The sequence below is a fragment of the Acanthopagrus latus genome, chromosome 15 (genome assembly GCF_904848185.1).
Source record: "Acanthopagrus latus isolate v.2019 chromosome 15, fAcaLat1.1, whole genome shotgun sequence".
Taxonomy (NCBI): domain Eukaryota; kingdom Metazoa; phylum Chordata; class Actinopteri; order Spariformes; family Sparidae; genus Acanthopagrus; species Acanthopagrus latus.
The window spans coordinates 12,566,736-12,594,371 of NC_051053.1; the positions used below are offsets into that span (position 1 = coordinate 12,566,736).

The 27,636-nt window shown below is 43.8% G+C and overlaps 1 protein-coding gene and 1 long non-coding RNA gene across 5 annotated transcripts; one reads left to right on the top strand and one right to left on the bottom strand.

Moving 5' to 3' along the window:
- Positions 1-3,620: 3,620 nt before the first annotated feature.
- On the bottom strand, positions 3,621-5,172 carry LOC119033098. The gene is made up of 2 exons (XR_005079147.1): positions 5,046-5,172; positions 3,621-4,219 (listed from the first exon to the last, which is right to left on the bottom strand). It is a non-coding gene; the product is annotated as an uncharacterized LOC119033098 (long non-coding RNA).
- Positions 4,250-10,592, top strand: npas4l (neuronal PAS domain protein 4 like). 4 transcript variants are annotated; one of them, XM_037122725.1, is made up of 10 exons: positions 4,250-5,068; positions 5,277-5,397; positions 6,385-6,548; positions 6,756-6,901; positions 7,015-7,114; positions 7,230-7,494; positions 7,597-7,706; positions 8,234-8,369; positions 8,455-9,689; positions 9,795-10,592. In XM_037122725.1, the coding sequence occupies exons 2-10, from the start codon at positions 5,297-5,299 to the stop codon at positions 9,812-9,814; spliced, it is 2,277 nt and encodes a 758-aa protein (XP_036978620.1). In that variant the 5' UTR covers positions 4,250-5,068; positions 5,277-5,296; the 3' UTR covers positions 9,815-10,592. The 4 variants fall into 4 exon arrangements, with proteins under 4 accessions (XP_036978620.1, XP_036978621.1, XP_036978619.1 ...); XM_037122726.1 differs by having other exon boundaries at positions 7,019-7,114; XM_037122724.1 differs by lacking the exon at positions 4,250-5,068 and having other exon boundaries at positions 5,216-5,397.
- The last annotated feature ends 17,044 nt before the right edge of the window (positions 10,593-27,636 follow it).

Genomic DNA, 27,636 nt, shown 5'->3' on the forward strand with positions numbered 1-27,636 from the left:
TGTTCCTGTGGCAACGTAGAGAGGAGGGAGAGGTTTACTAACTGCCAAGCAAACAGGAATTGGCTAAAATGACTAAAACAGCTCTAAGTTTGATGATGATGATTTCTGAGGCTGTCAAGATTTAGCCAAGACTGAACTGACCATGTCAGTCAGTGTTGATGTCATTTGCTTCATAGCTGAGGCTGGAAAGGCAAAAACATTTGCTTTGCTCTGAACACCAGGGCTGCCCAAAGGTCAAAGCTTTGAGATGTGTTTTTTACAAAAAATCTAAAATTTATAAATCAAATCACTGTTTTTGCAGTTTTGGACAATATAAAATGCTGTTATTATATGAAGGGTCCCTAATTATCGTTAATTACTTTTCCTAATCCTGAACATGGTGGGCAGATACTGTGTGAGAACTTAGGATCCTGACACTATTATTATCAGCATTATTTCATTTAGAGTTTTCCCCAGTCCCAAATTCAGATCCAGCCTCTGGGACATGTATGAAAGTCTGTACGGCTGTCTTTCACGCCAAGAGATCTTTGTGCCATAACCTAAACCCAACAGGCAGTCTGCCATTTTGAATTAATTGCTCATCTTTTGACAACTTACATGCTGCACTTTAATCACAGTTATATTTATATATTGCATTCAGTTTTGCACAACATAAACACTCACTAGGACCACCAGCAATCTGATTCGACACAACAAATCCAACACACAAATGTTTCTACTTAAATCTAACTAAAAGAAAAAAGTTTGACTAGGTGGGGCATTATAGTTTTGGAGAAGATGATCAGTTAGTTTATTCAGTTTATTCAGTCATGATAACAAAGACAGATTGTTTTGTTTAGTTTGCTTAGGCATGAGAAGATCAATCAAGAACCTTTTTTCTGATTTAAATTTCTTCCCTAAAACTACACAGTACACCTATAAATGTCACACACCTGTTCTACATGTGTCTGCTGTCACAGGAAATGAGAAATTGTACATTTTTGAGTAAAAAAACAAATAATTAACATGAATTAAAAAAAAAATCAAACTCCTAAACAAACAAACAACCAAACAAAGTCTGATGAGTGTGATTTCCACCTCTTTATCTGGAGTGTGGCTTCCTCTCCTCTTGGAGCTACTGTATTAGGCACTTAATCGTCAGCAGGTCTTTGAACCCCACAGTCCAGTTTCTGCTTCCTGCTGAATCTACCCCAGCCAGCCTGTCTGATAGCCCTCACCGTCTACTTTAGTGGGTGCTCTGAAGCCATGGTGGCACCCAACCCCCCTGCCCCCGACTGCCTGTCAGACTACCTAATGGGACGCGTGCGGCTGTTTCGGGGGGGTCCCCCATCACTAGAAATTGTCTCACCCTGAACCCCAGCTCCAATCCCTGCCTGTGCTACCAGTAGCGGCCCTGGCAGTTTGTTCCTGTCTGTCACCAGCCCTGTGCTATAAAGCCAGTGTTATCTGCAGTGTTAAGTGCAGGCCACAGACGGAGGGTCAGCTTAAAGTGCAGCAGCAGAGACACCCTGTCCCGCCTGGCCCCCGCCACACACAGGATGCAGGGCCGCGCTGGGTCCCTCTGTCTGGCCCCGGAGCCCGCCTCGGCCAGCAAACGCCGGCGCTAATGCAAGGAGACACTCAGCCAGATGACTCTCTAATTTCCCTTCAGGACTCAGACGATCCCACCGGCCCTTGAGAATCAGACTGAGGATTTGTTCGGAGTGATTTGTTTTGTCTTGTCTCCCCTATCCCCGTGCAAATACCCTCACTCAAGTTCTAGGTCTCGGCCCCGCAGCGACGTGAGGCCGGCAAATTGGGGATTTGAGGGAAGAGGTATTAAAGGGGCACGAGCCCGTAGAGGATAGAAGCTGTGGCTGTGTAACTTCAGCTCGTGCAGAAGAAAAAAGGAACAAGTCACTATTGCACAGCACGGACAAGCAGACAAACTTTACTTTTCCACCAATCGGCTCCTCTAAGGACGAGTGCAGGGTTTCCCAGTGTGCCTTGGTCATGTTCTGTGGAGCCCCTAATCTGTTCATCTGCCATAGGAAGTGATTCTGTGCGAGTGGCCGAGTCTCTCAAGCCTCAGTGCGTCATGTTTGCAGACCTGAAGCTTAATTCCCTTCCAACTGGGGTTTAATTGAGTGACTAATACACGCGCAGTCAAAGCCCTCTGAAGATAAACTGCCATAGCTGACTGCCTCGCAAGTCTGTTCACAAATTAAACAATGATGCATCGAGCTGCTTTCCTGCTGAGACTTCAGTGATGATGACACTTAAACTCTAGAGCCGCGTTCAGGCACTTTCAAGTGTTCAAGCGTCTAATATTCTTACGATGTGCCCTTCAGTCCGACAATGTTTCTCTCTCAAGCATTGTTCTTATTGATAGCAGAGCTGCAATCATCAGCCCTTCAGCTGACTGGTCTGGAGATTAACTGCCAGCTGTTTTGGTAAAAGACGGATCGTTTCAGTCATTTTCCAAGCAAGAACCGTCGCTTCCAGCTTCTTAAATGTGAGGATCTGCTGCTCGTCATTGTCTTCCATGACAGTGAACGAAGGCTCATTAGTCTCTGGACTGCTGGTTGGACAAAAGAAACAATTAGAGGTTGTTACTTTTGGCGCTAGACAATTATCCATTAATCGGCAGATGAATTGATGATGAAACTTGCGGCATCGTGTAGGGGAGATGAGGCTGTTGTCTCAGTGCTTTATACAGCCGTCCCACAGGGTTCAGTGCTGCATCACGATACAGTTTATCTCACTGTGAAACCAACTCCATTATCAGGTAGAAAAACGTTAATAGTCCTGCACTGTCAATTTAAATTCATTATGTCACAAATCACTTTTTACAGCTAGGCAGCAGTAGAATAAGGGAGATGATTCTTCACGCGTTGCTTTTTCCTCTATCTGTATGAATCTGTAAAACCGAGCAGTGAAGTGGAGAGGCAAGAATGGTTTTCATCCAGATGGTGAGGTCAGATATTTCAAACCTAATGTTCTCTTTGGGTAGTCCATGACTTTTTCCAAATGTTCAGAGAATTGCTTTCAGAAGTCTGTTACAGGATTTGACACATCACTTTCTGTCTCTTGGCCTCAGAGGCTGCAGCTGTAACACATGCTCACATGTAGTGGGATTTCATCATGCTCTGTGTCTGTAATGGGTGTTGACAGCACATGTTGTCACTGCATTTGGATTTGGACCCTCTAAAATCCAAAAAACGGGTTAGCTGTTCATGAGATATCTTACGGGCACATACTGACTGAAGTCGCTTTGTAAGATAAGATATGAACAGTATGTACTTTTGCCTAACAAATGTAATATACACTTTGAAAAATATATATATTTTCATATTTCCGAGTTTAATAATAATATTAAGACGTCTTTATGTGGTGTATTAACAATGCTTTCTGGTCATTTCTGTATTTTGTAGCCTTCACTATACGAACAAGCTTAATGTGCTTAATGTGTTGCAACAGGACGAGTTACCACTTCAGTAATTTTCCACGTTTGGTTGTAATGATCTCAAGAAGCAGGAGTGGTGGAATATAATCAAGTACATTTACTCAATTATTGTACTTGGACAGCTCCAAAGTGCCGATGCATCAGTTTTTATAATTACAATAAGTCACAGGGGCCATTTTGTGAAACCAGTAGCCTACTTTTACTTCAGCTTTTGCAGTCACATTTGGCAGATAACTTACTAATGTGCATTTACTTAAAACGATGTAGCTGTGGAGCAGAATTTTAATATTTACAATATTAATGAGGTGATAATACAAACTGAATAAACAAGCTGTTTTCTTCCCCAAAACTACTTAGTACACATTTAACAAGCTAGGAGAACTTTTTTTTTCCATAAGAAAGTCATTTTATTGTTCAGCATTTGTCCTTTTTCAAATGAGAGAATTTCTGTGTTCCAGTTCTTCAGCTGCACATCACTGTGCAGAGGTTGTGTCCTGAAGACCCCAAAGCAAATGTCAGCAGAAGACACGGGAGGAAAACTGACTGTGATGAAACAAAAAAGAGGTTTTCAGCGAAAAAAAAAAAAAAAAATCCATTTTAGGGTGGGGGTATGATCCTTCTGTGTCAGGATGCATTTGTCGGCCATCAGTGACTGAATCGAATCAACAACAGCCAGACAGTGTTCGCATGTCGCTCTACCTCGGCAACAAACCCAGGAAGATGGATCGCAGGGACCAACATTCAAGATGCTGGCTTCTTAAAGCGCCTCCTACCCTGAAACAATGGGTAGATATGAATAAATGAATAAATGAATTTTGGTTACATGCATCTTGAGATTATTTTTACACAAATTTTCTCCAAGTCAATAACTAGAAAAGGAATAAGCCCAATAAGCTCAGTCTGTCCTTTGTAAGCCGAAGGATAACCCAGCTATATAGAAGAACATAAATAAATAAACAAACAAACAAACAATACTTCAAATACCTTAAATAATAAATTGTATTCCTCAATGATTTAACATGTTGTTTATTTAACTTTCCAAGACTTGATTTGATGCTCAGCAGAGAGCAACAAGTCCATCCCACAGTTTGACACCCAAACACTGACACACATCATGTTAGAATAAACCAGAATAAACAGACAGGAACATAAAACATCCAGCTCAGGATGAGCCAGAGGAGGAAGGAGAGCAGTGGGATCACGTGACCTCGTGTCCACCGTTACAAGACAGAAACATATATTAATAAAGGAACAATGGTGGGACGAGGCTTAAATCGCTGTCTCAGTGAATCTGGGTGTCTGTGTAGTGTGGAGATCCTCCGCGACACTCCTGAATCATCAGGCTCCCTCTGCATTAATAACATTTTCACATCTTCGCCACTTAAACACGCCGAACCGGTTGTTGCGTTTAATCCGGCGGGTTATTTTTAGTGCTCACTTCACTAAATATAACCCGCCTCGATCGTTTGTCATCGCGTCACAACATGTAACATTATCCCTCTTTTTTTTTTTTTTTTTTGTCTTCCCCACTGAGTTGGACGAGAGGTGTCGGGTTTGAGGCTATATAAAGGAGGGACGGACACCGGGGCGGGACACTCACCATCCTGACCGGAGCCTGCAGAGGTAGGACACGGTCTCTCCTCACAGGGGGACTAGTTTATAGTAGACACCCCTGGCTCCAGATGATCAGATCAGCTTTTTTAATACAACTGAATTGCTATTTATTTATTTATTTATTTATTTGCAGATTTATTGGGTCTCTTCTGAGTCATGTCTCACGTGTGTGTGTGTGTGTGTGTGTGTGTGTGTGTGTGTGTGTTTTTTTCCTTAGTTGGCTTCATCAGCGTCAAAATGAGTATTTGGTGCCACTCCTGCAAATGTCACGTCTCCGCTCCGTGCACCTCTCACCATCTGCCCGAAGATCACCGCAGCTCCTTCTGCAGGAGGCACAGGTCAGTGACTCTCCTCCTCCTCCTCTTCCTCCTCCTCCTCCTCCTCCTCTCTCCTCTCTGCTCCACGTCCTCTAGTGGCTGAAGCAACACATGGCTGTTGGGGAGATTTAGACCCCATCTCTGCTGCCTGCAGTGAACGCACCACAGGGAGCACTTAATCCAGTTTTCTCCAGTCTGCAGCCTTGTACTGTATGATACATACTAATCCAGCCACAATGATGCTGTTGCTGCAATTAAAAAAAAAATGTTAAAAAGTCAAGCTGGGACGGACGGGCATCTGCTGGGTCGCTTTGTTGCACCCGGTCTCGATCAATTACTGATGGAATAAAACGTAATGTGAAATTAAAGTGCTGTGATATACAGACAGACTTGGCTGTGTCCTCGAAAAAGAGCCCCAAAACACAGGCTCATCATTTATTTAATTTGAGTGGGCCTTTATTGTTAAGACACTGGGAGGCACACTGATATAATTCTCCTTTTGTGGCACTTTGTGTGTCCTGGTGACGTGGGGCTCCCCGCTCCGAGGACACCCACTTTATAAGGCAATGAAGGGAGCAGCAGAAGCCCAGCCTCCCCCTTTGTGTGCGACGCCCACGCCGAAGCCCTGGCAGCTATAAAAGCCCCAGACTCTCTGTGGATGGGCCCAGACAGATACTGATCACACAGACAAATCTGTCGAGAGCCCTCATTTCTGCCGCCGCCACGACAGCCTCTCATATCAGCAGTTTCCATAGGAACCCTTGATATTCAAAGCCCGCTTCACCTTGTGGGGCAGCGGCTCTGAAAAAAAGAGAGGCCATATCAGTTCAGGCCAGCCACTCTTTTTGTCTTTATTGATCTTTTTTTTTTTCCAACTTTGGAAGAGGATGACTTTAGACGGATTTTTTCCAAGTGTGGTAGTCGATGAAACTTGCTAAAGCTCCCCGGCTTTAGTTTCCCTCCTCTCTTCTCCCAACCTCTGACCTCAGTGACCATGGTCTCTCACAGATCCACCAAAGGAGCGTCCAAAGCCCGGCGGGACCACATCAATCACGAGATCAGGAACATGCGCGCCCTGCTGCCCGTCACCCAGGAGGACCAGGAGCGCCTCTCCTACCTGCACTCCATGGCCGCCATCTGCACCTACATCAGGAAGTCTGTTCTCTTCCAGGGTAAGTCTCCACGCTTCAGTTTTCGGAAAAAAAAAAAAAAAAAAATGTCTTTGAACATCTCATCTATATTCAGCTCGCATCAGTGTCAAACAAAACGGGACTAAGTTGGCCGTACCGCTGGGAATAAATCAAAGATAAAAAGCTGTGACAACCTGCTGAGAAGCGCACAGTGTAACCAAAAGTTGAACTCGCTCGCTCTTCTCGCAGGGCTCCCGGCTGGAGAGAGATCACTCTGCTGTCTGCCGTACGAGGCCTTTCTCCAAGCCCTGCACGGCTTCATCCTGGTCACCACCGCCCAGGGGAGGCTGGTGTATGTGTCCGAAAACGTGTCAGAATATCTTGGAATTTCGATGGTGAGCGGGTTGATTTAATACCTTGTCAGTGTGAAGATGTTTCGCCGATTTACTCTGAAGTTTTACGGCTTTAATCGGTGGGATCTAATAGTACAACTTTTTTTTCCCCCCAGATAGACGTTCTTCAAGGGGACACTGTCTATGACATGGTGGAAAGCTCCGATGTTGCTATCGTTAAATCAAACCTGGACACTGAAAACAACTCATCATCGGGTAACTTTAAAGACTCTGATATCCCTTTAAAATGTGGTTGAAGTAGCATTTTCCACAATGCACATCCTCAGATGTAACGAGCAAGCTGTTCTAATCTCACGCTGTCTTTCGTCAGAGAGGAGCTTTATATGCTGCATGCAAACCTCCAAGGCCTTCAAGCTGCAGCACGGCAGCTGCTGTTCCATGCTGGTCAGAGGGAGCTTCCAGGCTTTCCCTCGGCCCGGCCCCGTCTCCTCCTCGCTCCGTCCCGCCAGCCAGCCTCTGTTCGTGGCACTCTGCACCCCCACAGTCAACCGCCTGCCGAGCTCCGACCCCAGCTTCTGTCGCAGCTTCACCAGCGTCCACGGACTTGATATGACCTTTACTCAGGCGTCAGACAGGTAATGTAAGAATAAAATCACGGCTTTAGACACGTGGATGTATTCAAAACGTTCTCATGATGGTTGCTGACAAACTTTTTTTTTTGTGTGTTTCTTTTTCAGTGTTTTATATTTTTTGGGGTATTCGGCAGAAGAAATTACCGGCAGATCGTGGTACGGTCTTGTCCACCCTGAGGATCTTTCCTTGAGCGCAGATTCTCACAGAAGTTTGAGTAAGTTCACAAACACAATGCATTTTACACCAGTTGAATACTTATAAAACAGTTTGCTGCAGGGATAAACAACTGAAGGTTCCAAAAGACCACCCTAAATGAGTTTACAGGAGCAGTGAGACATTTAGTGCTTGAGCACAAATTTTATTGTGTCCCTTCACACATGTTAAGGCTAATTGTAATATAGCATCTAATAGCACCTACTCCTTCCTCAGTAAGGATTAGGATTCAAGAATTTGGAAACCAAATGTCTCCTGCTTCACTGTAAAGTCTTTTCTCACTATATGCATGAACCAGGATAGGCTTACCAACTATTTGTTATGTCACCAATCATGCTTGTAGGCCTGCCCAATTGAAATCAGATTTTAAATAATTGCAGAGAAAATGTATACTTAGAGCAATAAATGTAAAAAAAATATTTTTGTCAAACATCTAACAGTAGGAGCAAGTACAAAAACATATTTTTTGACCTGAGGGGGACTTTTGCCTGATTATAACCATGACTCTGTCCTCCGTGTCCCGTCCAGTGCAGGCAGATGAGGGCCTCCGGGTAGAGACGGTGCTGAGGCTCCAGTGCAAGGATCTGTCATGGGCCTGGATCTACACTCAAGCTAACAAAGGCCCCGAGTGCGAGGGCGTCAGCTGCACAAACTTCATCATCAGGTATGACAAAGTTGACTTTTTCCAGCAGACCTGATCTGACAGCGTAAGAGATGTGTCGACTTAACGCGCTGCTTTGTTCTCGTAGTGAAACAGAGGCCAGATTCCTGAGGAAGAAAACCAGCAGCGATGCCTTCAGACCATCATCTCGGACAAATTCCTGCAATTTCGCAGCTCAACAGGCGCCCCGCAGTCAGAGTTACAGCAGCGGTAAATGCTTTAAAAGGCAGAGGATGTCTGACAGCCAGAGCGAGGAGTCGCCAGCTGCCAGAGCCAGGATGGACTCCGAGCAAGATATATACTATGTGGCGTGCGCCTCCTCTCAAGGCGATGGCTCACCTGTTCCCCTGGGTGACAGCCACGCTTTCTTCACCCCTCCCTACAGCCCGGCCTCCCCCTCCAGCTCCCCTCTGCAGCAGGAGGAGCTCAGCCATGACCTCCTGATGGATGTGCATGGATACACAGATCAGCTGATGTCCTCCCCTGAGGGCTCTCCCTCCTATTACTCCTACCCAGAGGCAGGGCTCACCTGTCACCAGTCTCCCTCCGACTCCCTCCCTGCAGCCGCAGCTGAGCAAACCTTTGACCAGGCAGCCCTTGGCGCGCTCACTCGCTCTTCGCTCTCATCCTCCTCACCCACCTATGATTTCCAAGCTTGTAAATCCGATGCTCGATTAGTTCCAGACTGCCTGTCTGTGTCCGACATGTGTGAGGGTCCGGTGGACTGTGCTCTGCATCAAGACGACTTCGGCCTTCTGGAGCAGCCACAAGAGGGCGGCCTTGTCCAAGCGCATCATGTTCCCCACCACGTGTTGCCCGTTCCCTCCAGTCTTCTCACACCCAACCAGTCTCCCGCATCCACAGAGTCCGGCCACTACAGCGAGCGGGAACAGGCAGAGATCAGTATCCTGGCGCAGCAGATCTCCTCGCTGGCCAGCAACTTTGCCATGTATCACAGCCTGAACCCAACACAACCCGGGTTAGGGGTAGGGACCACCGTTCCTCCTGCCTGTGACTGGCCCCGTCACCCTCCTCCTCTTAAGCGTGAGCTGGACCTCGACGACTGTGTGTTCGACAGCATCCTCAAAGACCTGGACATGGTCACAAGGAAAAGCAGCTTGGCCGAGCCTGCCGCTGCAGCGTGCAGCTACCAGCAGGGCTTGTTGGGCAGCAGGAGTGGGTCCCAGCAGTTGGAGCAGGAGCTGACCATCCCAGACGAGACGCTCCCAGTCATGGACGCCTTCAGTCTGCAGTTGGGACGTCATGACCAAATAACTGGGTTGCATCAACTCAACCACTATATGCAGAGTGGCCTTCAGCAAGGTAACATCTACCAACCAACACAGCCACTGATCCACTGATGTTCCTGTGATACGTTCACTGTTCTGAAGTTGCGTGTCATTAACGTTGTTTTCTGTCTCCTTTCAGATGAAGTAAACCTGTACTGAAATAAGTCCGTGACTTACTGTACAACCACTTGTATGACATATTGTCAGGGCAATCTTCCATCGCTGGACTCAAAGAGGAATGTGAGCAACGACATTTAAAGGACAACTTTGCTCAGACAGTGTTTCCCCCAAATGACTTATCTCTGAATGTAGAACAGAATGTAAAGTAGAATAAGACCGCAGCTTTGTCTTCATTTCTCAACACTGCTGTCGACCGTCTCCTCTGTTTCGCTGATGTCTTCTATTTTATGAAAAGGGTACTTTTTTAAAAAATGTGTCCGACCGACAGCGGAGGTATATTTTTCTTCTAATGCTGAGTGACCACAGTTTACTATTGAGCACTTTATCAATGTCATCGCCACAAGAATTTTATAAATGAGGTGTGCTGATTTAAAGGAAGAATACCTAGATTTAAGATGAGCTTTAACACAAAAATCATTCCTTGTAACAAAGAGCCATTTGTAAACATTTGGTTTTTAGGTGCCTTGAAAACATGTAGGGGAGACGTATCAGTTCCCTCTCTGGTCTCATTGTTCTCAGTGTGCCATAAATACATTAATCATGCTGTTACGAATGATAGTCAGCAAGAAACTGATGATTGTTACAGAAACACCTACCTCAACAGTACATCTTAACACATTCCGCGTCTTATTAGTTAATTATATTTATTTTGAGCACACTAACTTCTTTCTCTCACTTAACTGTGTTAAAAATGTTTTACTTTGCCACAATGTGAATCTTAAACTTATGTTTATTCATTCCAAATGTCTTTTTTTTTTTTTTTTTTAACGGTACAGGTCCATTTATGTCTGAATGTTCAATCTTATTCCTGCATTTTGCTTTAAATGGTTGATATGTAAATAAAACGAATGAAAAATGCATTGGGTCTAGTTGATATAACTATGAAAATGCATAGTGCAGTGACCACGTTATTACACATTTAAGCACAATCAATACCAGATTTTAATTTTTACACCATTAGTAGGTGGCAGGTGGGTTTAGCTGACTGCATTCAGGCAGCTAAACTTACCCAGTTAGGGTCAATCAACATTTTCTGTCAAACTTAAACTTTGGTATTTAATGATTTGTTATCCGTTTGTTGCCAGTGCACCAAGTTGTAAGCACACCACTAAAATATATGCTTATAAACGATGATGTGCGATACCACTGATTTTCCTCCCCGATCCGACGTTCAGTAAAACCCAGGCTGGTATAGCCGACACCAAGACCATATAAGTGAAACACACAAACTGAAGCCTGGACAGCTGATAATGAACTTGTCGCAGTCAATTTCCAACAGCTCCACACTCTCTCTCTTTAACTCGATAATACCCCAAATTCAAAGCCCCTCTCCTCTCATCTTCATCAGACCACTGCTGCATCACCGCATCGTAACAGGCGGAAGAAGAAACTAGAATCTGCTGTGTCCCTGTTGATGATAGAATACACATTTACCCCAAGTTACTAAGCTGAGACATTGATCTTTTTATATGAAAATCAATCCTTGACGTCCCCGTATCGATCTGCTCATCACTACTTATAAGGTCTTAATGGCAAACATGCCAGAAAACAGCTGGATGATTGCACATCCAGCAGATCTGGAGCAGTGATGGAATGTAACTAAGAACATTTACTCAGTACAGTTTTGAGGTACCTGTACTTTACTTGAGTGTTTTCATTTTCTGCTACTTTATACTTTCACTCCTGCACATTTTAGAGGCAAATACTGTTTTACTCTACTACATTTATTTGATTACTTTAGGTACTAGTTACCTACAGATTGCATGATGCAAGCTTCAGAGCCAAAGTAGAGCACTGTTAGAAACACTGACTCTGGCAATCAGAAATCTTGGATCTAACAAACCTGTATATAAATGTATAGTTTACTTATACTTGCATTTTTGATACTTAATTACATTTAATATCAAATACTTTATAGGTACTATTTGTACAGATAACTTTCACTGAAATTATATTCTAACATGATACATTTTCTTTCTTTTTTTTTTTTTCCAAATATGACATCCAACCATTCATTCTGAGTCATATTTCTGTCCACCTGATGAATGTACCCTTACATTTTCATTCTCCCTTTTTTGCTCTGTTTTGCTCTGAAGCAACTCTGTAGCTGCTACATTCTCCTCTGTGTTCACCAGCCAGTTGGTGGCTTGGTGTGTCGGCTGTGTGGTGCTGAGCAGGTGGAGCACAGCGGGTTTATGAGAGCCCCTTTGGTTGGAAACAGCTAACTGCCATGTCTGGAATCATGAGGACGAGTGTGACGACAGTGAACCCAAACAGCATTAGCTGTGGCGATAATCTATTTGGCTTTCACGTTAGTTGTAACTCTGTGACATTTTTTAAAATGCAGCTTTTTGTGAGAACACTTATTTGTGACAAACGGGTCTGCTGTGTGTATTTTTATGTTCTCTTTATGTGCACTTTGTATCTGATGAGATGGCAGCACATAAACAGGCCACAGCACAGCGTCCACTGAGCTCTTCAGCGCTCCCATTGATTTTCACATATTGTGGCTGGTCAGTCCAATGAGAGCACGTAAACTGTATACAGAGGAATCAATGACATGTTGGGACAGATGCGCAGAGTCGATGCATTAATGAATAGTTAGACAAAGGGAGTGAATTGACTGGGCACTGAGGCGACTGATGAATCGCCATGGTTAAACAGAGATGTAGCTCCCGGAGGCAAAAAGGCTCGTAGGGGGCACTACAGTCATGCTGCTGGGGCCGTGTGAGCAATGCAGAGCCTCCCTGCCTCCTCCATCAGAGTCAGAGCAGCCACTAGATGGAGTGATAGCTCCAACAGCCCTGAGTGACACAGATATCTGCATGATATCTTGATGTAATGTCACTTAAACAAGTGGAGGGGCGTGCGCGCGTGCGCATGCTCGTGCTAGTTGGCGACGAGAGCACGAAAGGACACCATTCAGTCCGCTCATGAGCAGAGAGTCCAGATGCCTCTTCTTATCCATGGAGACCTAATTAAGAGTGATGTCTGTTGAAGGGTACAATGGCAAATAAAGTCCCTAACAAATCCCCACATCTGCTGCGCTCCAGCCTTCCTGCATTGCTCAGCGGTACCTGCGATGGTAATGATATCCCGGAGGGATGGCGACACCAGGCCCGTGGCACCGAGGCATTTGTCCAAACTGGGCAGACAGCGAGAATCTACCTTTTCTAATCATTCCAACACACGCGTAAAATACTCCAAACATTCCCATGTCTCAGGGGTCCCAACACCAGAGCGAAGAGAGTTGGAGCGCTTCTGTAGCTGCAGTTGTGTGATTATTGTAAGATCAGCGTTGCAATGTTGGTGTTTGGTGTTGATTTTTCAGCTTAGAGGCCACTAAAGAACATTATTACATTTTTATGATTAGTGGTAGTTTGGCCGTTAAAAGTCAACATATAGATTTTTAGGGTATAGCAAATTCAAAGGAAGTTACATGTACATACAAAGATGGAACACACACACACACACACACACACACACTCAGTTTATCTCTATAACGTGGGTTAATGTATCACTTAATTACACAGGCGGCCCTCCTATCTCCCTGATATTAAATTAAGATGCTGTGAGATTAAATTAAGACAATCTCTGCCTCGCAGGAGTGGCAGGGTGGTGTGGGAGTCTGCCAGCGGAAGTGAATGATGAAACGCATTCAGGAACGATGCCGTGATTCGTATCTGAGATCTGAGAGCAGCATCGGGGCTGAAGACGATACCACACAGTAGAACTGACAAAAGAGAAAACACAGGCAAAAGCTGTCATCTGCCCTACTTCAGTGGCTTCTAAAGTGCTTTCTCAGGTGGATGGCTGGAGGGCGGGTGCTGAGGGAAAAGCGCATCGGTGCAGTTAAACAGAGCAGCTCATGGATGGGATTCTTTTTCAAAGCTGTGCCTCCCACAAGCAGCCGGGGTTTTCATACCCTGCCTCTCTGGTGGCGTCTCGCGAATGATTACCTCATTTACTTGCAAAGAAAAACTCTCAAAAATTGAAACTCTCGCTGATTTCAGACAACAGGGCCTCAGGTGGCGCTGCCGTGTCTTCCTTTATTTACCGGCTTTATGCCTTTATTGTCGTTGCAACCATGCAGCCTTGAGGGCTCCATTGAAAGCTTATCTCGGAGCATACATTTCTTTTCTGAAAGAGATGAAGATGTGCGAAAAGCAATCCAGCTAAGAACGTGATTTGTCTGTCTTGCTCCGGCAGACGGAAGCGGAGACACGGACTGCAGCCCGCCAAGGTCACAGGAAAAGTGTTGCACCCTGTCACGAGGGAGACCTGAGCAGTTATTGCATGTTAACATGAACCCCCCCCCCCCCCTTTTTTTTTTTTATTTTTTTTATTCAGCACACTCCTCGAGGAGATCCTGCTCACTGTGTAATTCATTTTCCCCTTGTCTCACCGTATAAAACGAACCGCCACTGCTTTGGCTGCATCACATTTCCAGCGTCTGTAAGAATGTTGTCCCACTTTTCAAAGGAGGCACATCACCTGACTGGTGCTGGCTCAGTCAGCACACACTGACACCGTAATTGGGTTAAACAAAAAGACCCAAAATAGACTGCAGCCTGCTCCTTCAGGAACCCTCCTGCTCCTCCTGTTGCCAAAGCCTGAAACCGCGGCTCTGATACGGCGCTGTATCACCGGCATGCAGAGTCAACATATCCTGTTCATATTCACGAGAGTAAGGCCAGCCAACCAGGGAGAAGAATACAAACGGCAGCCTAACAGCGCTGCTTACTTGCATATGAATGCTTGATTTATTTTCTACTCTACTCTCTCACAGAGGAGCTTGCTGCTTAAGGCAAAGCACCTTTGCACAGAAAAGACATAAGCGTCCCACTGTGGAGAGGTTTGATAAACATGTTATCCATTGTTGATGGAAATTCTCATGTATTGGAAAAAAACCCCCCAAAAAAACATGTTCTCATGTACGCATCTCCATCAGGGACTTGTGCCTGAATATGCGCCTGAATGTAGTATTGTGATTTACAGCAATCCCAAACAGATTGCCATGGGTTTACACTAAATTCCTTTCTTTCTGCAGAGGCAATGCTTCTAGTTTTAGGAAGAGAAAGTCTCGGTATATTGTGTATTTACCCTCCATAAGCTCAATCCCCCACAGCATTCAGAGAAATCAATGCCCTTGGCTGGAATTCCAATATGAAGCAGCACGCTGAGGATTTCTATAAGATACAGTTTGATTTTCCCAGCGCCCCCGTTGTTCATGTGTAGTAATGTGGGTATTTAAAGTAATTGACGAAAATGGATGTGATCGCTGGTGATTGCACGCATGTGGTCGCACAGCCAGAAGTGCATCACAGGCGCCGGCACATATAGGGGAGCAGGCAATGCATCGCAAACATGTTTATCTCCCCACTTCTGCAGAATCCCAGGGGGGCAAACGTGGACCGCATCTCTCCGAGGACTCAGATAGGCAGAAAGCAATTAATTAAGTGATATGAAATTATGACTTCAAAATAAGCAAATGGGTTCATGAAATAGAATCACATAAAAAAAGGATTTATAAATGACAAAATAATTGATGCATAGCTAAATCAGAAATTAGTATTAATGGCTAATTAAACGGTGGCGTGTGTGAATCAAATCGACGACCCAGTTTTTAATGGGGAAATAAACAGCTACATTTACAGAACATGTGCGTTTTACAAACCGTGAAATGGAATTATTTTTTTCAACTGGCGCTGACCAATTCATTACATCAGCCATTCCCTAAGCCCCAGCTACTTCCTGTAGGCGACTGTTGCTGCATGCCTGTCAGGCTTTCTGTCCTCACACATATGCAGTTTACAATAGCAAGACAGCAACAGCAAAACTGACAAAACTTGTATGCTAATGCTATTCTAACTCTTGCTCAGTTACAGCAGCCTGAAGCCTATATTGAACTAGTTAGCAAGACTGCTTACAATTGCTATCTTTTAATAGATAGCACGCTTTTGGAAGCAGCTGTAATTGGTATATTATGAACAAAAACCAACTGGGACAATTCAAAGCTTTCATGGACCTACAACAGGGAGATACCATTTGAATTTACATCTATTTCTATTCTTAATTTTCAGCCCATGGTGTAGATGTCATCATCACTGTTTCGGTTCATTCTCATTGCTCTGAGTTGTTGATAGAGACCAAAACCTGAGCTAGCATAGCCAATATTGGTCTAAATTCGTCAAGTAATGTTGTTCCATAACTGGAAACTCTTAGTTCGCTGTGACAAATAATCAGACTTGATGATATGTTAATGTTGTCCTCATAATGTTTATCTGCTGGCCCCTGAGCGGCTGGGAAAATCACTTATTTGCATGTTTAAATGCAAAGTATCACTCTAATGCTACAGATCCATGCAGGCAGAGGGGAAGAGGCTGTATCTCTATCAAGAGAAATGTAATGAGTTTTCACCCATGTTGTGATGCAGTGGGTACATTTGCTCCACTGTGTAAATGTTGTAACATTTCATGGAACTATTGTCTTTTGTTGTTTGGCACTGGATGAGTCATTGTGGCTGGACTTTATTTGACTCAGTCTCTGAAGCTATTATCTGAGGATGATTTAGCCTCAGAGACAACTGCTGAAACTTCAGGACTGCCTGTGTGGCCCACGGTCACAGCCGAGACGTGCTCATCCAAGCCCCGGTCATTGTTCACAGTCCAATCAGTCTTTATCTGCATATGAATGAAGATACATTTTAAAAACGCAAATAAAAGCTAAATCATTGACAGACGACAGCCGATGAGTTACTGCTCGGACTACAACAGGAGACCAGAACACTTCTAATACCAAAAGCTCGTCCCTCTCCTCCAGGTTCTGCTTTAATACACAGATACCTGTTTATAGAGAGAGCTCTGACGTGACTGACAAGAGTGTAAAATTCCTTCTTCTTCTGTACGACTGTGTGTATGTGTGGCCGAGCGGATGGTTCTTTAAAATTCATCTCAAATCATCAGACCCTTTCAACACTCAGTTAGCTTGGGTTTAGCCCTCATTGATAATTCTGACAGTGCAACGCGCTCAAAGGCCACAGGGCCTCAGCTCATGCATAACGTATACAATCTTCCAGTCAAATGTTTCATTCCATTCTTCTCATCTTAAAAAGGCTTTTTTTAAAAAGCATTATTGTTCAGACCCTCATTACCAAAGAGTCTTTTTTAATCTTCTCTCTTGACTCACAGGAACACTCCGATTGTTCTGTCACTGTATACTCTTTATGTCCTTCACGTCCATCTTCCGCAGACTTGAATTGAAAAAGAAGATTTCCCTCGCATTTCTGAATAAGAAGACGTTCTCAACAGGATACTTGGAAGTTCTCAGGATTAACATACATGTTGTGTAGATATTAATATTTCTGAATAACGTCATGCTGTGCCGACGGAGTGGAATGACAGTTAACGCAGCGGGAGCAGGAGTCTTTCCACTACAGACGGAGATTCCCCCTCTGAGCCACTTCAAACCAACCACAAGGAAAACTTTCGGCAGTGCTGGGGACGATACAAAACTCTCGCGGCTTTCACAGCCTCGGAATATATATTCAGCCTGGCGGGGGTCAGCATGTGGGTGATCTGAGCGCCGTTTGAAGGATGAAAGAATAAAAGGAACTACGTAGGGGAAGATAAGCAGCGAGGGAGCGTCCCTGACATCCTCGTCACTCGGCCTATGCATATAGACAACGGAGGAACGTGTCGAACCGCTTTCCACTACCAGGCAACACTTCGCGCCACCATTTGTTACCTTGAGGGAGTTTCGACTCTGTACATTTGTTGACAGAAAGCACATGCTGCGTAGCGGTGGCTACTTCTGTGAGTGCACTTTTGAACGCACACGCTGTTCGGGATAAAAAGATCATTGTACAACGAGATCTCTCCGCGATGAGGTGTTTCATCTTTATATTGCAGTCACAAGTGCTTCTGCATTCAAGCGCAAAGAATATTACCATGGTAACAGTACACTGCACAGACCAGTATAGGTAATAATAGATAGTCTGAACCTTGGCATCCTGGATAATGTTGCCATATGCTAGATTATTTGTGGCATCGCAAACAAAACATGTGTTTGTTGAGCAAACCACATAATAATTCATACCAGCAAATTGAGATGCATATGGGTGCACGCTCGTTGTAGTCGACAAAGAAAACTACCTTGCCAAGAATAAAAGAAAAAAAAAACACACACACACACACACAAAAAAAACCCCTGCTTGTTCTCCCCTCTGCACAATCAAGGTTATATCTCTACTTTTCATTAGCATGGAACTGGTGTGATTATGGGGAACAATCTTTATTAAAATGCACAGTGCACACTGGGTTTCTGTCACAGTGAAAGATCCTTGAGGCTGGGATATTTCCTTGGATTTGAGAACCCATCATCCATCTTCTGTCTAACACCGCTGCTCATTGTTGGCCTGGTGCCCTCTTAGATGCCCCGATGATAGATAAAACATGTCCCTGTAAGTTTCTTCTAGGGTTCCCTTCCAGTGGAGATAACATGATAAAGAACCCTCTTGGGTGCCCTTACAGTACCCTTACTGTGTACTGCACATTCAACTGGTGCTCTTTTTTCTTCCACCCATGCCCTTCAAACATCCTGGCTCCAACGCTGGTGAACCTTGCTTGCTTTCCGCACATCCATCCTTTATGTCACACCGTAACTCAATCATCTCACTTGTAGTACCCAAGCGGGGACAAGATCCATCCATTTTGCTGATCACTATCTTGCTCATTCCAACACTCGCTAATGATGATAATTGAGGACAGCACCGCCCGAGTGACAATTTGGCGTCGCCTCCTCATTAATCTAGTCATCTTACGCTCAGATTGATGCGCTGCCCGTGATCCTGGTGACCTCTGGTCTGCAGGGACCTCCGTCACATGCTCAGGTCACACAGGCCTCCTCCTACAGACCATACTGCTCCAACAGCTGAACAAGAATCTAGGCTTCGTGGAGGAAAAAAATAAAATGACTGATAATGTAGCTCAGGCTGACTGCCAAATGGAAACTAAAGATGTAATTAGAAAGTAAAATGAGCAAGGATCTGCTACTGTACATAGATTTAGCCATGCATTCCCAGAGCACGTGCAGCCACATACGGCGCCCTCGCGCACAGATGGCTTTGTGCTCCGACAAAACAAAAATCAATAATGATTTCACACCGCTAATCGAACATGATCGCCTTGGATTTTGGACAGGAAGGAGCTTGATTCGAATTGAATAAACCTTTCAAGTGTTAGAGCAGTCACTCTGCCCTCTCAGCAAGCCCAATTTTATTGAACAGATCTGCGCTCCTCAAGGGTGCCCTAAAATACTCAGAGAGCCCGAGCCAGAAAAACAGACTTGACAAAACATTTTCTTTCTACTGCCGTCGCTTCTCGCCTTCTCTGTGAGTCACTGCGTGTATTGTTGTCGTAGACGACGCTCTCCTGTGTTCTCTTTTCCAGTCCAAGGTTTATGACTCGGGCTGCACAGGTTCGGGTGTCTAATGGGAGTCCTGATGATGAACGCCGAGGCATTGACACATGGATGATTTATAGTACAGTAGTCACCAGAGGTGTGCACGCGGCTGTGCCACCCGGGGAGATGCCTTCCATCACAACTCATTTGCATTCGCTCGATTTCTGTGCCGACGATGACTCACACCGCTAATGAGGCACCCACAGGACACGAGAGCGTTCAGCTCACAGTTATACTGGTGTTTTATCCTCCGCTGCAAGCAAGTGCGCAGCTTCTCGCAGGAGCCTGCACATGCATCGACGCCCTGTTTGATCTGCTAAGGCACATGATATTTATCCGACATGTTTGTTGATACAGGGTCATCCGGTTGCGACCGAACAACATCCCCACAACAGATCTGACTTAGATCGTTGGAGGTGTTCTGACTGGGACATGTTTCAGTTATCCCCAATGCCTCAAAACATCAAGATGACATGTTTTGACGACCCTTTTCATCTACATGTCACTAAATCACATACTGTTCCGTCACATTTTCACTTCCATCTAAACATAGGAATGTCTACCTGTGTAGGACTGAAAGTGCCAAAATCAGAAACAGACGAACAAAAAATAAATGGCTCAATTAATAATTCAATATGGCATTAAATGTTTTTATTAATTCATAAAATGGACATAAAGTTTATATTCCTTCTTTAATTTTGTATGTGTTTACCTATATATTCACTCAGCTATGTAGTTAGTTTCCCATACTTACTTTTTATTTAATTTTTCATTTAAGCAATTTATATATTCATTTCTTAAAAATGTATTTATTTGCTCAGTTATTATTTCTGTATGGTTTTTAGTTTGCATTTACTTGCACAAAAACTTGTGTATACCTTTTTGCCTCATTATATAAATGGCAGCAAAGTGGACTCTTGATCATTTATTTATGGAGACATTTGTTTTCATATGACTTTGGCTGTTTCAGTCCTCCATGCAAACTCTCCATGTCAAACAGTTCAACCCTGAAACCTTTAAACCAACATTTATTAAAGTTTCTGTCCAAAGCTTTGCACAAACGATGGTTAATCCCCCCGCCCCCGAGCAACCAGGGCGTAGAAACACGTACACACATTCTTCTCGTCCAGGTGTTTAGATTCTGTCTCCAAAGGACTCGGACCACTCTAAAAGACTCCTCTTAAATATTTGATATGTAACATTTCTGCATTAAAATTCATAAAAATGACTAGAACTTTTCCTGCTGTGTTGTGTATTCACATTATCCCCCAAACGTTTCCAGCAGAGTTCATATCCAGAGAAATCCATAAATTCACCTCGGCTAACAGCGCCCCTGTTGCTATAGTGTCTGAGTTTGGGAGTAAGAAGGGAAGTCGGTGAACCTGACTGAACATAAACTTTCTAAAACTTATTTTTGGGCCTGAGTCACGTAGTTAGACTTTCCACAGCAGTGTTGGTTGTTACACAAACTATACAACAACCCCCATGATCCCATGCCTTCTTATGTCCTTTGTTTTGTTTTGATTGAGGGACCCATGGTGGCAGAAATTACATACTGTGCAAGTGTCTATTTCATTACACTGGAAAACAGTACTGTCAGTCGGTGTGAATTTATCAGGTTGCATTTCTGTGGAAGAATTCAGGGCTCCCGCCCATAAATGTACGCTACGCTCATGTGCGGTGCGATGAAGCACTTGGTACAGCTGGATGGGACTGTTTGCCTGGGAAAGCAGTTTATTTGATACATGCAGTGGAGAATGAAAACACTGCGGCGCCTGAGTTAAATTCAGTGGAGTTGGAGAGCTGTGGACATGACAGACTGAGAAATAAGAACGTGAAATGCAATATTGTTCCCTCACCAGCGGTGGAAAGACCCTCTGCGCTGCCAACTTTTTTTCCCACCATGTTTTCCGGTCAGAGAAGCCTGCCTTTTCCCCCCCTTTTTTTTCAGAATAAAGTATGTATTTCCCTCCAGTGAGCTTTTCACTTTTATATGCCAAATATTAAGACATAAATACTGATGCAACCTCTCTTTCTGTACAGAAGCATGCAGCGATGTAGCAAAAGTTAAAGAGACATAAATGAGTGCTTTGAATTCTAGTCTGTCAAAGGGTAATTTGATGTTTTTAATGCACCAATATTTTAATTAAAAACCTTCCATACATATTTATAGATCTCATTTTCATTTGTGTGTTGTGCAACAGTCAGAAACAGAGAAGCAGCTTGAGGTTTAATCATTCAAACCTTTCGTGGACCTCTCCCCCCTCCCCCGCCTCATTCTTTCTTTCTTCCTAATAAATCCTGCCCTCGTAATAAAGCAGCTCCGCTATGAAAAAGAAAAAAAAAAACAAAAAACCTTTGTGAAGTCAGAATGAGTGTGTAAATTGAAATTTACGAGTCTAATAACAATGTGCGGCGCCATTTGAATAATTTCCTTCTCATATCCTCTTTAGTCATTCTGCGCAGGGGAAATAATTGTTCTGCGGGTCTCTCTTTGAACAGCAAACACCAAAGGCACCAAAGTTATTTGGAAACTTTTCCGCCGAAATGAAATACTGACCAGGAGCTACCTAATTATATGTGTTAGGTTATAAAGTAGTAATCAGTAGGTGTTTCGAGGGATTGAACTTGGGAAAAAAATGCTCCTCGAGGCTTCTACGCTGGATCAAAAAAAAAAAAAAAAACAGCTTCATTCTCAGTGTTCGTGGCGAGTTCGCTCGTACTGTACGCATCATTTTAGGTGGGGCTGTGATCCTAATTTAGACGTCACATACTGTATCTAATCTGCGCTCCCCTGCGGTGTGTGGCCTTTCAGTCACAGTGCCATTACTGGAGGAGTGCAGCCTGTGACTGACAGCTTTAGTGGGTGGTGAAGATGTGTGTGTGTTCCCCCGGAGCAAGAAGTGCATCAGTCCCCACCACTCTTGTGTCTTTTCCCCTCCTATTGATCACAGGCAGTTAGAGCGTGTCCGTCCACATGAAAGGTCACAGGCTCTTTTTTTTTATGTCTCCACCGTCACAGTGGAAGGACACCAGTGGCTGCTTACATACATAAAGGCCTGTGGGGAGACATCTAATGCGCTGGATATACAACTACGGGGCTTTATAGGCCCCCTTACCGAGTAGGAGGACTCTGAATCGCCCTCACATATTCCCACCAATGGCGACTTATAAAAGGCGAATGGCTCCATTGAGGAATGAAATGCAGAGTTCATTTTATCCCTGCCTCGCACTAAAGTTGATGAAATTACTTTGTCCCCTTCGCTTGGCAGCAAGAATCAAGTATTAATTACAGTTAATCAAACTTTGCAGATTATAGAGGAATGTGAAAAGGGTCAGACGTTGGACGAGTGCACTCTGAGCGCTCATTCAAGGCATGTTGGTGCGTTCAAGATGTGAGCGGCCTTTTGCTGAGGTTGAAATTTCAGAGTATTAGCAAGTTATTAACTTTCCTTAATAGGAAAATCCTGCTCTCAGAATGCAAACGAGGTGAGGGAGCAGGGAGGTGACAACGAGAGCATCGCTCAGCCGCTCATGGGATAATAATGATGTGTTCATTCATGCACAGGGTGGAACGGCCTCCGCGTCCTTAAGTGGTGGTCGAACACACACATGTCAAATGTCCATCCTGAGTTTTTTAGTCAAGTGTCTAGTCATGAAATTGAATGCCACGGGTCATAAAGAATTGTTATTTATCAGAAAGCCACCGGGGGATTCCTGTTTGTGGCTGTAATGCGAGGCTCTGTTGATGAGAACGACCATTTAATGATCATTGCTGGCTCATCAGGGTTGGGTCATCTTTATTCATGTCTTTATTGATTTTGCAGGGATGATTTTGTAATTGTGAAAACATGCAGTGTCAGGCGCATAAATCACTTTCCTCGGAAAACATGGCAACTTATGGTTATGGCTCTATTATGCATTTGGAAAAATCCTGTTGTTTTCATGGTTCTGATAATGTTTTCGGTCTTACATTTTCATATAGGTCTCTTTTTTATTTTGTGCTTTTCATGTAATTATTTCATGTCAAATTTACACTTTTTGTCCACCCCAATCACCAGAATATGTTAGAGAAGTATGTTTCAACAAAATGTAAAAAACTGAAAAGTTAAAACTGAACCTTTCTTTATGTTGCAATTTTAGGCTGTTTAGTTTGGATTTTCTATTTCTCTCTTGTCACAACTGGTTAGGTTTAGGCACACAAAACGTTTGGTAAGAGTAAGGAAAACTTAATGTTTTGACTGAAAATAAACTTTTAGATGATCACAGTTGGAGAGGGTCCGACTGCCCGTGACAAAAATATGGTTTTGGTTGCAAAAACAGCTGGAAATGTCCGTCAGTCTCCTCAAAAAAAGAACCTGATTTGCATGTTAGCATGCTGACATTAGCATTCATAAAGACACTAGGCTGTAGACTTGGAGATTTCTTAGTGTGAATTCTAGGACTTAATAAATACAGTATAATAGTCTAAACAGATGAATGAATTTAGAAGAATGAGCAAAAAAAGGAAATTTCTCTGTTTTCACTATATCCATTTTGATCATTTTTAAACAGCACATGAGTCCAACAGTGTAGCAGAAGTGCAATATTGTATAGACCAGTTAACCACTTCTCAAAACCTGGTGCCTGTGTTACCCACAATGCAACTTAGCCACTTAGTGGCATCAATGGAGACAATTTATCAGATTTCATGCAGCTTCCTCTGGAGCCACGGATGGCTTCATGCAAATTTTTCCCCCCTACATATGCAGTATCACTCCCCAAGACCTGCATAGACACTTCAATATGTATAATTGGTGGAGTTACCCTTTAAATTTACTCAAGCTTCCTATCTACCACATGTCTGGAATCAATGACAGGAAGAGATGTGACTACCTGAACAGCATGTATACAGCTAAAGTCATGGACGATGACAAATGCGGAAGCACTGAACCACAGTACACTATCCTAAACTATGACCTTACCATATTGAACACAAGATCCTCGACACGCAAACCAAATCAATTACGTAATTAAAGCAGCAAACTGTAATCTACTGAATTTGCACAGCAGTGGAGAGCAGAGATAGTAATTAACTAGAGTAAAACACATTGTTCAGGCCTGATGATGTGTCAGTACGTGTCTCTTTTACATTCTGCGTCAAATGTTAAGGAAATGAGGTGTGTGACAAGAATAAAGTGAGCAAGGTACAGAACAAACACACAAACACACACACACACACACACACACACACAGATGTACCACACAGATGGAAAAGGGGGCTGGCATCAATTAGCAGACATGTTCCACTCTGCGTGTCGCCGTGTTTTTGAAGCGTGTGCTGGAGTGCTCGCCATGCATCAGTCGGCCCCGTTACAAAACCTCTCAGAAATGTCATTAGAATCAGTGACCTTTCAAACAACAACCAGCACGCTCACACACAACACTTTAAAAGCTCGCAACTCTCAATTCGGCTATATTTTTTCCCCAATTGGTGCTACTGAGACTGTTTCTGTCATAGAACATTAGCATTGATAAGGCCCATTTAAGAACAGAGCTGATTTTTAACTAATCACGTCGCCACTTCAGAGACATGCTGAGACAAAATGTGTCAGAGGGCGGCAAATCTGTTTAGCCCTCATAAGGGAATAATATTTTCACATCTTTAAAGTCACGGTAAGCATTTTTAAAAATAATGGTGATTATTCTTGAAGACATAGCATGAATTCAAACAGAAGAAGATGCAAAAGAGAAACAAAAAGATGAACACAGCACATCCTGGTAATACTTATAATAAAATAAGCTACAATGCAGGAAATCCCAGGATGAGGAAAACATTATATCAAATCTTCAGTATGCGTTGTGGGTGTTCCAGTGTTTCATTGAAGTTTCCCACTGAGATATAATATATATATATATATATATATATATATATATATATATAATATTTAAAAATATATATATCAAAACGAAACACAAAATGGAAAATTCCTCTTGTCTTTTTTAGCATTTCATTCACACTCTTCTGCTTCAGCATTTAATAATATGATATCTTAAAGAAGGTTAAGTCTGCCACAGAAAAACTACAGAGAATGGGGACTCATTCTCAGCCTCGGGGACACATATCACTCATAAATATTCTAAATATAAGGTCAACTTACTCAGCCTTTTCTGGGAATTATTACTTCAGACGCTTCTTCAGCAACTGCAACTAACCCCAGGTGTTACTACACGGAAGTACAGGACCGGCCGTACACAGTAGGACAGGACTGAATTGTAGTCAAGCTGACTGCCCACCATCCACCCCAACCGCCTACTATGGTGTTTCTTATGGTTAAAATAAAAGCCTATACAGATTCACTTTAATTTTCTAAATGATGTTAAGAGGAAAAATGCAACGCGAATTGCATGACTGACTTTCGGAGCGATTAAGCTGGGTTGCACGAAGTGTAGTTTCAGCAGAAGTCGGTGTTCGGCTGAGGCTACACTGTACAAGGCTGGAGACAAAATGGGTTGTTTGTAATCCATCAACAGACCTCAAAGAAGGAGAGGAAGAGGAAACACAACCAGTCCCCTTACTGATCAGTAAGGCAAAAATGAAGAGAGGTCTTTCTACTACTAACCATATTAATGCATGTTACAGTAAAAATCTTCATCTCCTTCTTTCGGAGCAAGAACAGCTGATCAGTCATGTTTGTTAAAGGTAGAGAAGGCAATTCTGGTGAAAGATAGTTGCAGCAGGGTCAGTGGCCTTGGCCTCTGACCTCCACCTGCTAAGGATACAAACAGAGCACAAGGGTGATAAAGCGCTGGAAGAGTGAGAGAGGTACCACTTGAAAACTGCATCACACTTGTAATTTTCCTTCCAGGTAATCCCTCTTCGCGTTAATGCCAATTTAAAGCATGAAGAATGAGCGGCAGCAGACTGTGGGTGAGCTCGGGGACACTCCCAGACTTCCTGTGTCCATATCAATCATCTCCATCCAAAGTTTCTCATGTGGCACTAATCTCCTCAGGGGTTTCATCCCACAGCAAACACGACTCCCTACTTAACACCACTAGACGCCTGGAATTACTTTTACTCTGTAGCACACAGCTGGAGGACTATGTAAAGGGATCTGGCAGCGCGCAGCTCGATGTTTCACTCTCTATCTTTCACATGGCACTTTGACTGCGCTGAATTCACCAAAAGTAGATAAAGAGATAATGATGGTCTGTTCTGGTGTAATCAGCACATTCCACCCATTGATTGGCTGATAGATTGGCTCTTAATTTGCCCTCTTTGCATGAGAAAGAAAGTGTGAAGCAGAGGGAACAGCGTTCTAATTTGCTCCGACTGGCTCCCTCCGGTGGCTCAGACGGCGCTGATGTGTCCCTAATTGATTTCCATGGCATCCCGGGATGAGCTGCACGGGTGAAAGTGCACCTCGCGTTGCACTTTTTTTTTTTTTTTTGGCGGGTTCCCACCAGTAAAAGGCACTGACGACTGGAGACTGCTCTTAACTCGTCCTCCGTTCCCCCTTCACGTGTGATCATTCATAGGAGTAAAAGCCAGTAGAAATGTTAATTAGTGACTGCATTTATAAACGCTCTCACTCCCCACGTCGGTGTGAAAATTGAGCTTCGATGGATCCTGAAGTGAATAATGAGAGGGAATATAACCTTGTAATTTGCATGTCTTCAGGTTTTAAAACAGGTTGATTGCGCTTCGGCTGACTCATCCCGCCATCATCGTCACCAATAACATCCGCGGGGGGGAAAAGAAAGCACTGATTAATAGGAGAGTTTGTTTAAGGACAGATTCTGCGTTAAAGTCTCCACCTCACTCGACAGGCCACTTACACCACCCCGGTGACCCGGTGGATCCTAGTTGTCTTTCCCCCCTTCAACTCCCAACAGCGTCGTGCACACAGCGTTCATCTTCATGCAGCCAACTGGACAGTAAAGGATTTAGGAGGGCTGCTCTCAATCCGTCATAGCAGCAGAAGCCCTTTTTGAATATTAAAAAGGCCATCTCCTTGATCAAATTGCTCCGGCATTGAAGCCTTGCCAATGCGAAGGCGCGGGATGGATATACGTCATATATCAGGTTGAAGGGGAACAACGTATCGCAAATGTAAAGATTAAGGTTATGTGTTAGTTGCAGCATCTCTGCGCAGGTTTTTTTTCCAGAGCAAGAAAAGGTAGCGGCGTCTCCTTCAAAAGGGAGCAAGGGATTAATCACTGGCAGCTATTTCATCATTTGCTTATATCCAATCTTTATACCTGCTTCGGCACGTCAATAAACACATTAGTATGTTGTTGCCAATCGATGAGCGCAGACAGACAAACCTATTTTTGGTCGCGGCTGCCCTATCAAA

Bases quoted from the DNA above. Each gene is read 5' to 3' on its own strand.
- npas4l (XM_037122724.1), top strand. From the start codon at position 5,216: ATGTCTCACGTGTGTGTGTGTGTGTGTGTGTGTGTGTGTGTGTGTGTG. The intron at 7,495-7,596 runs GTAATGTAAGAA...TTTCTTTTTCAG, and splicing joins TTTACTCAGGCGTCAGACAG to TGTTTTATATTTTTTGGGGT. The intron at 9,690-9,794 runs GTAACATCTACC...GTCTCCTTTCAG, and splicing joins GCAGAGTGGCCTTCAGCAAG to ATGAAGTAAACCTGTACTGA.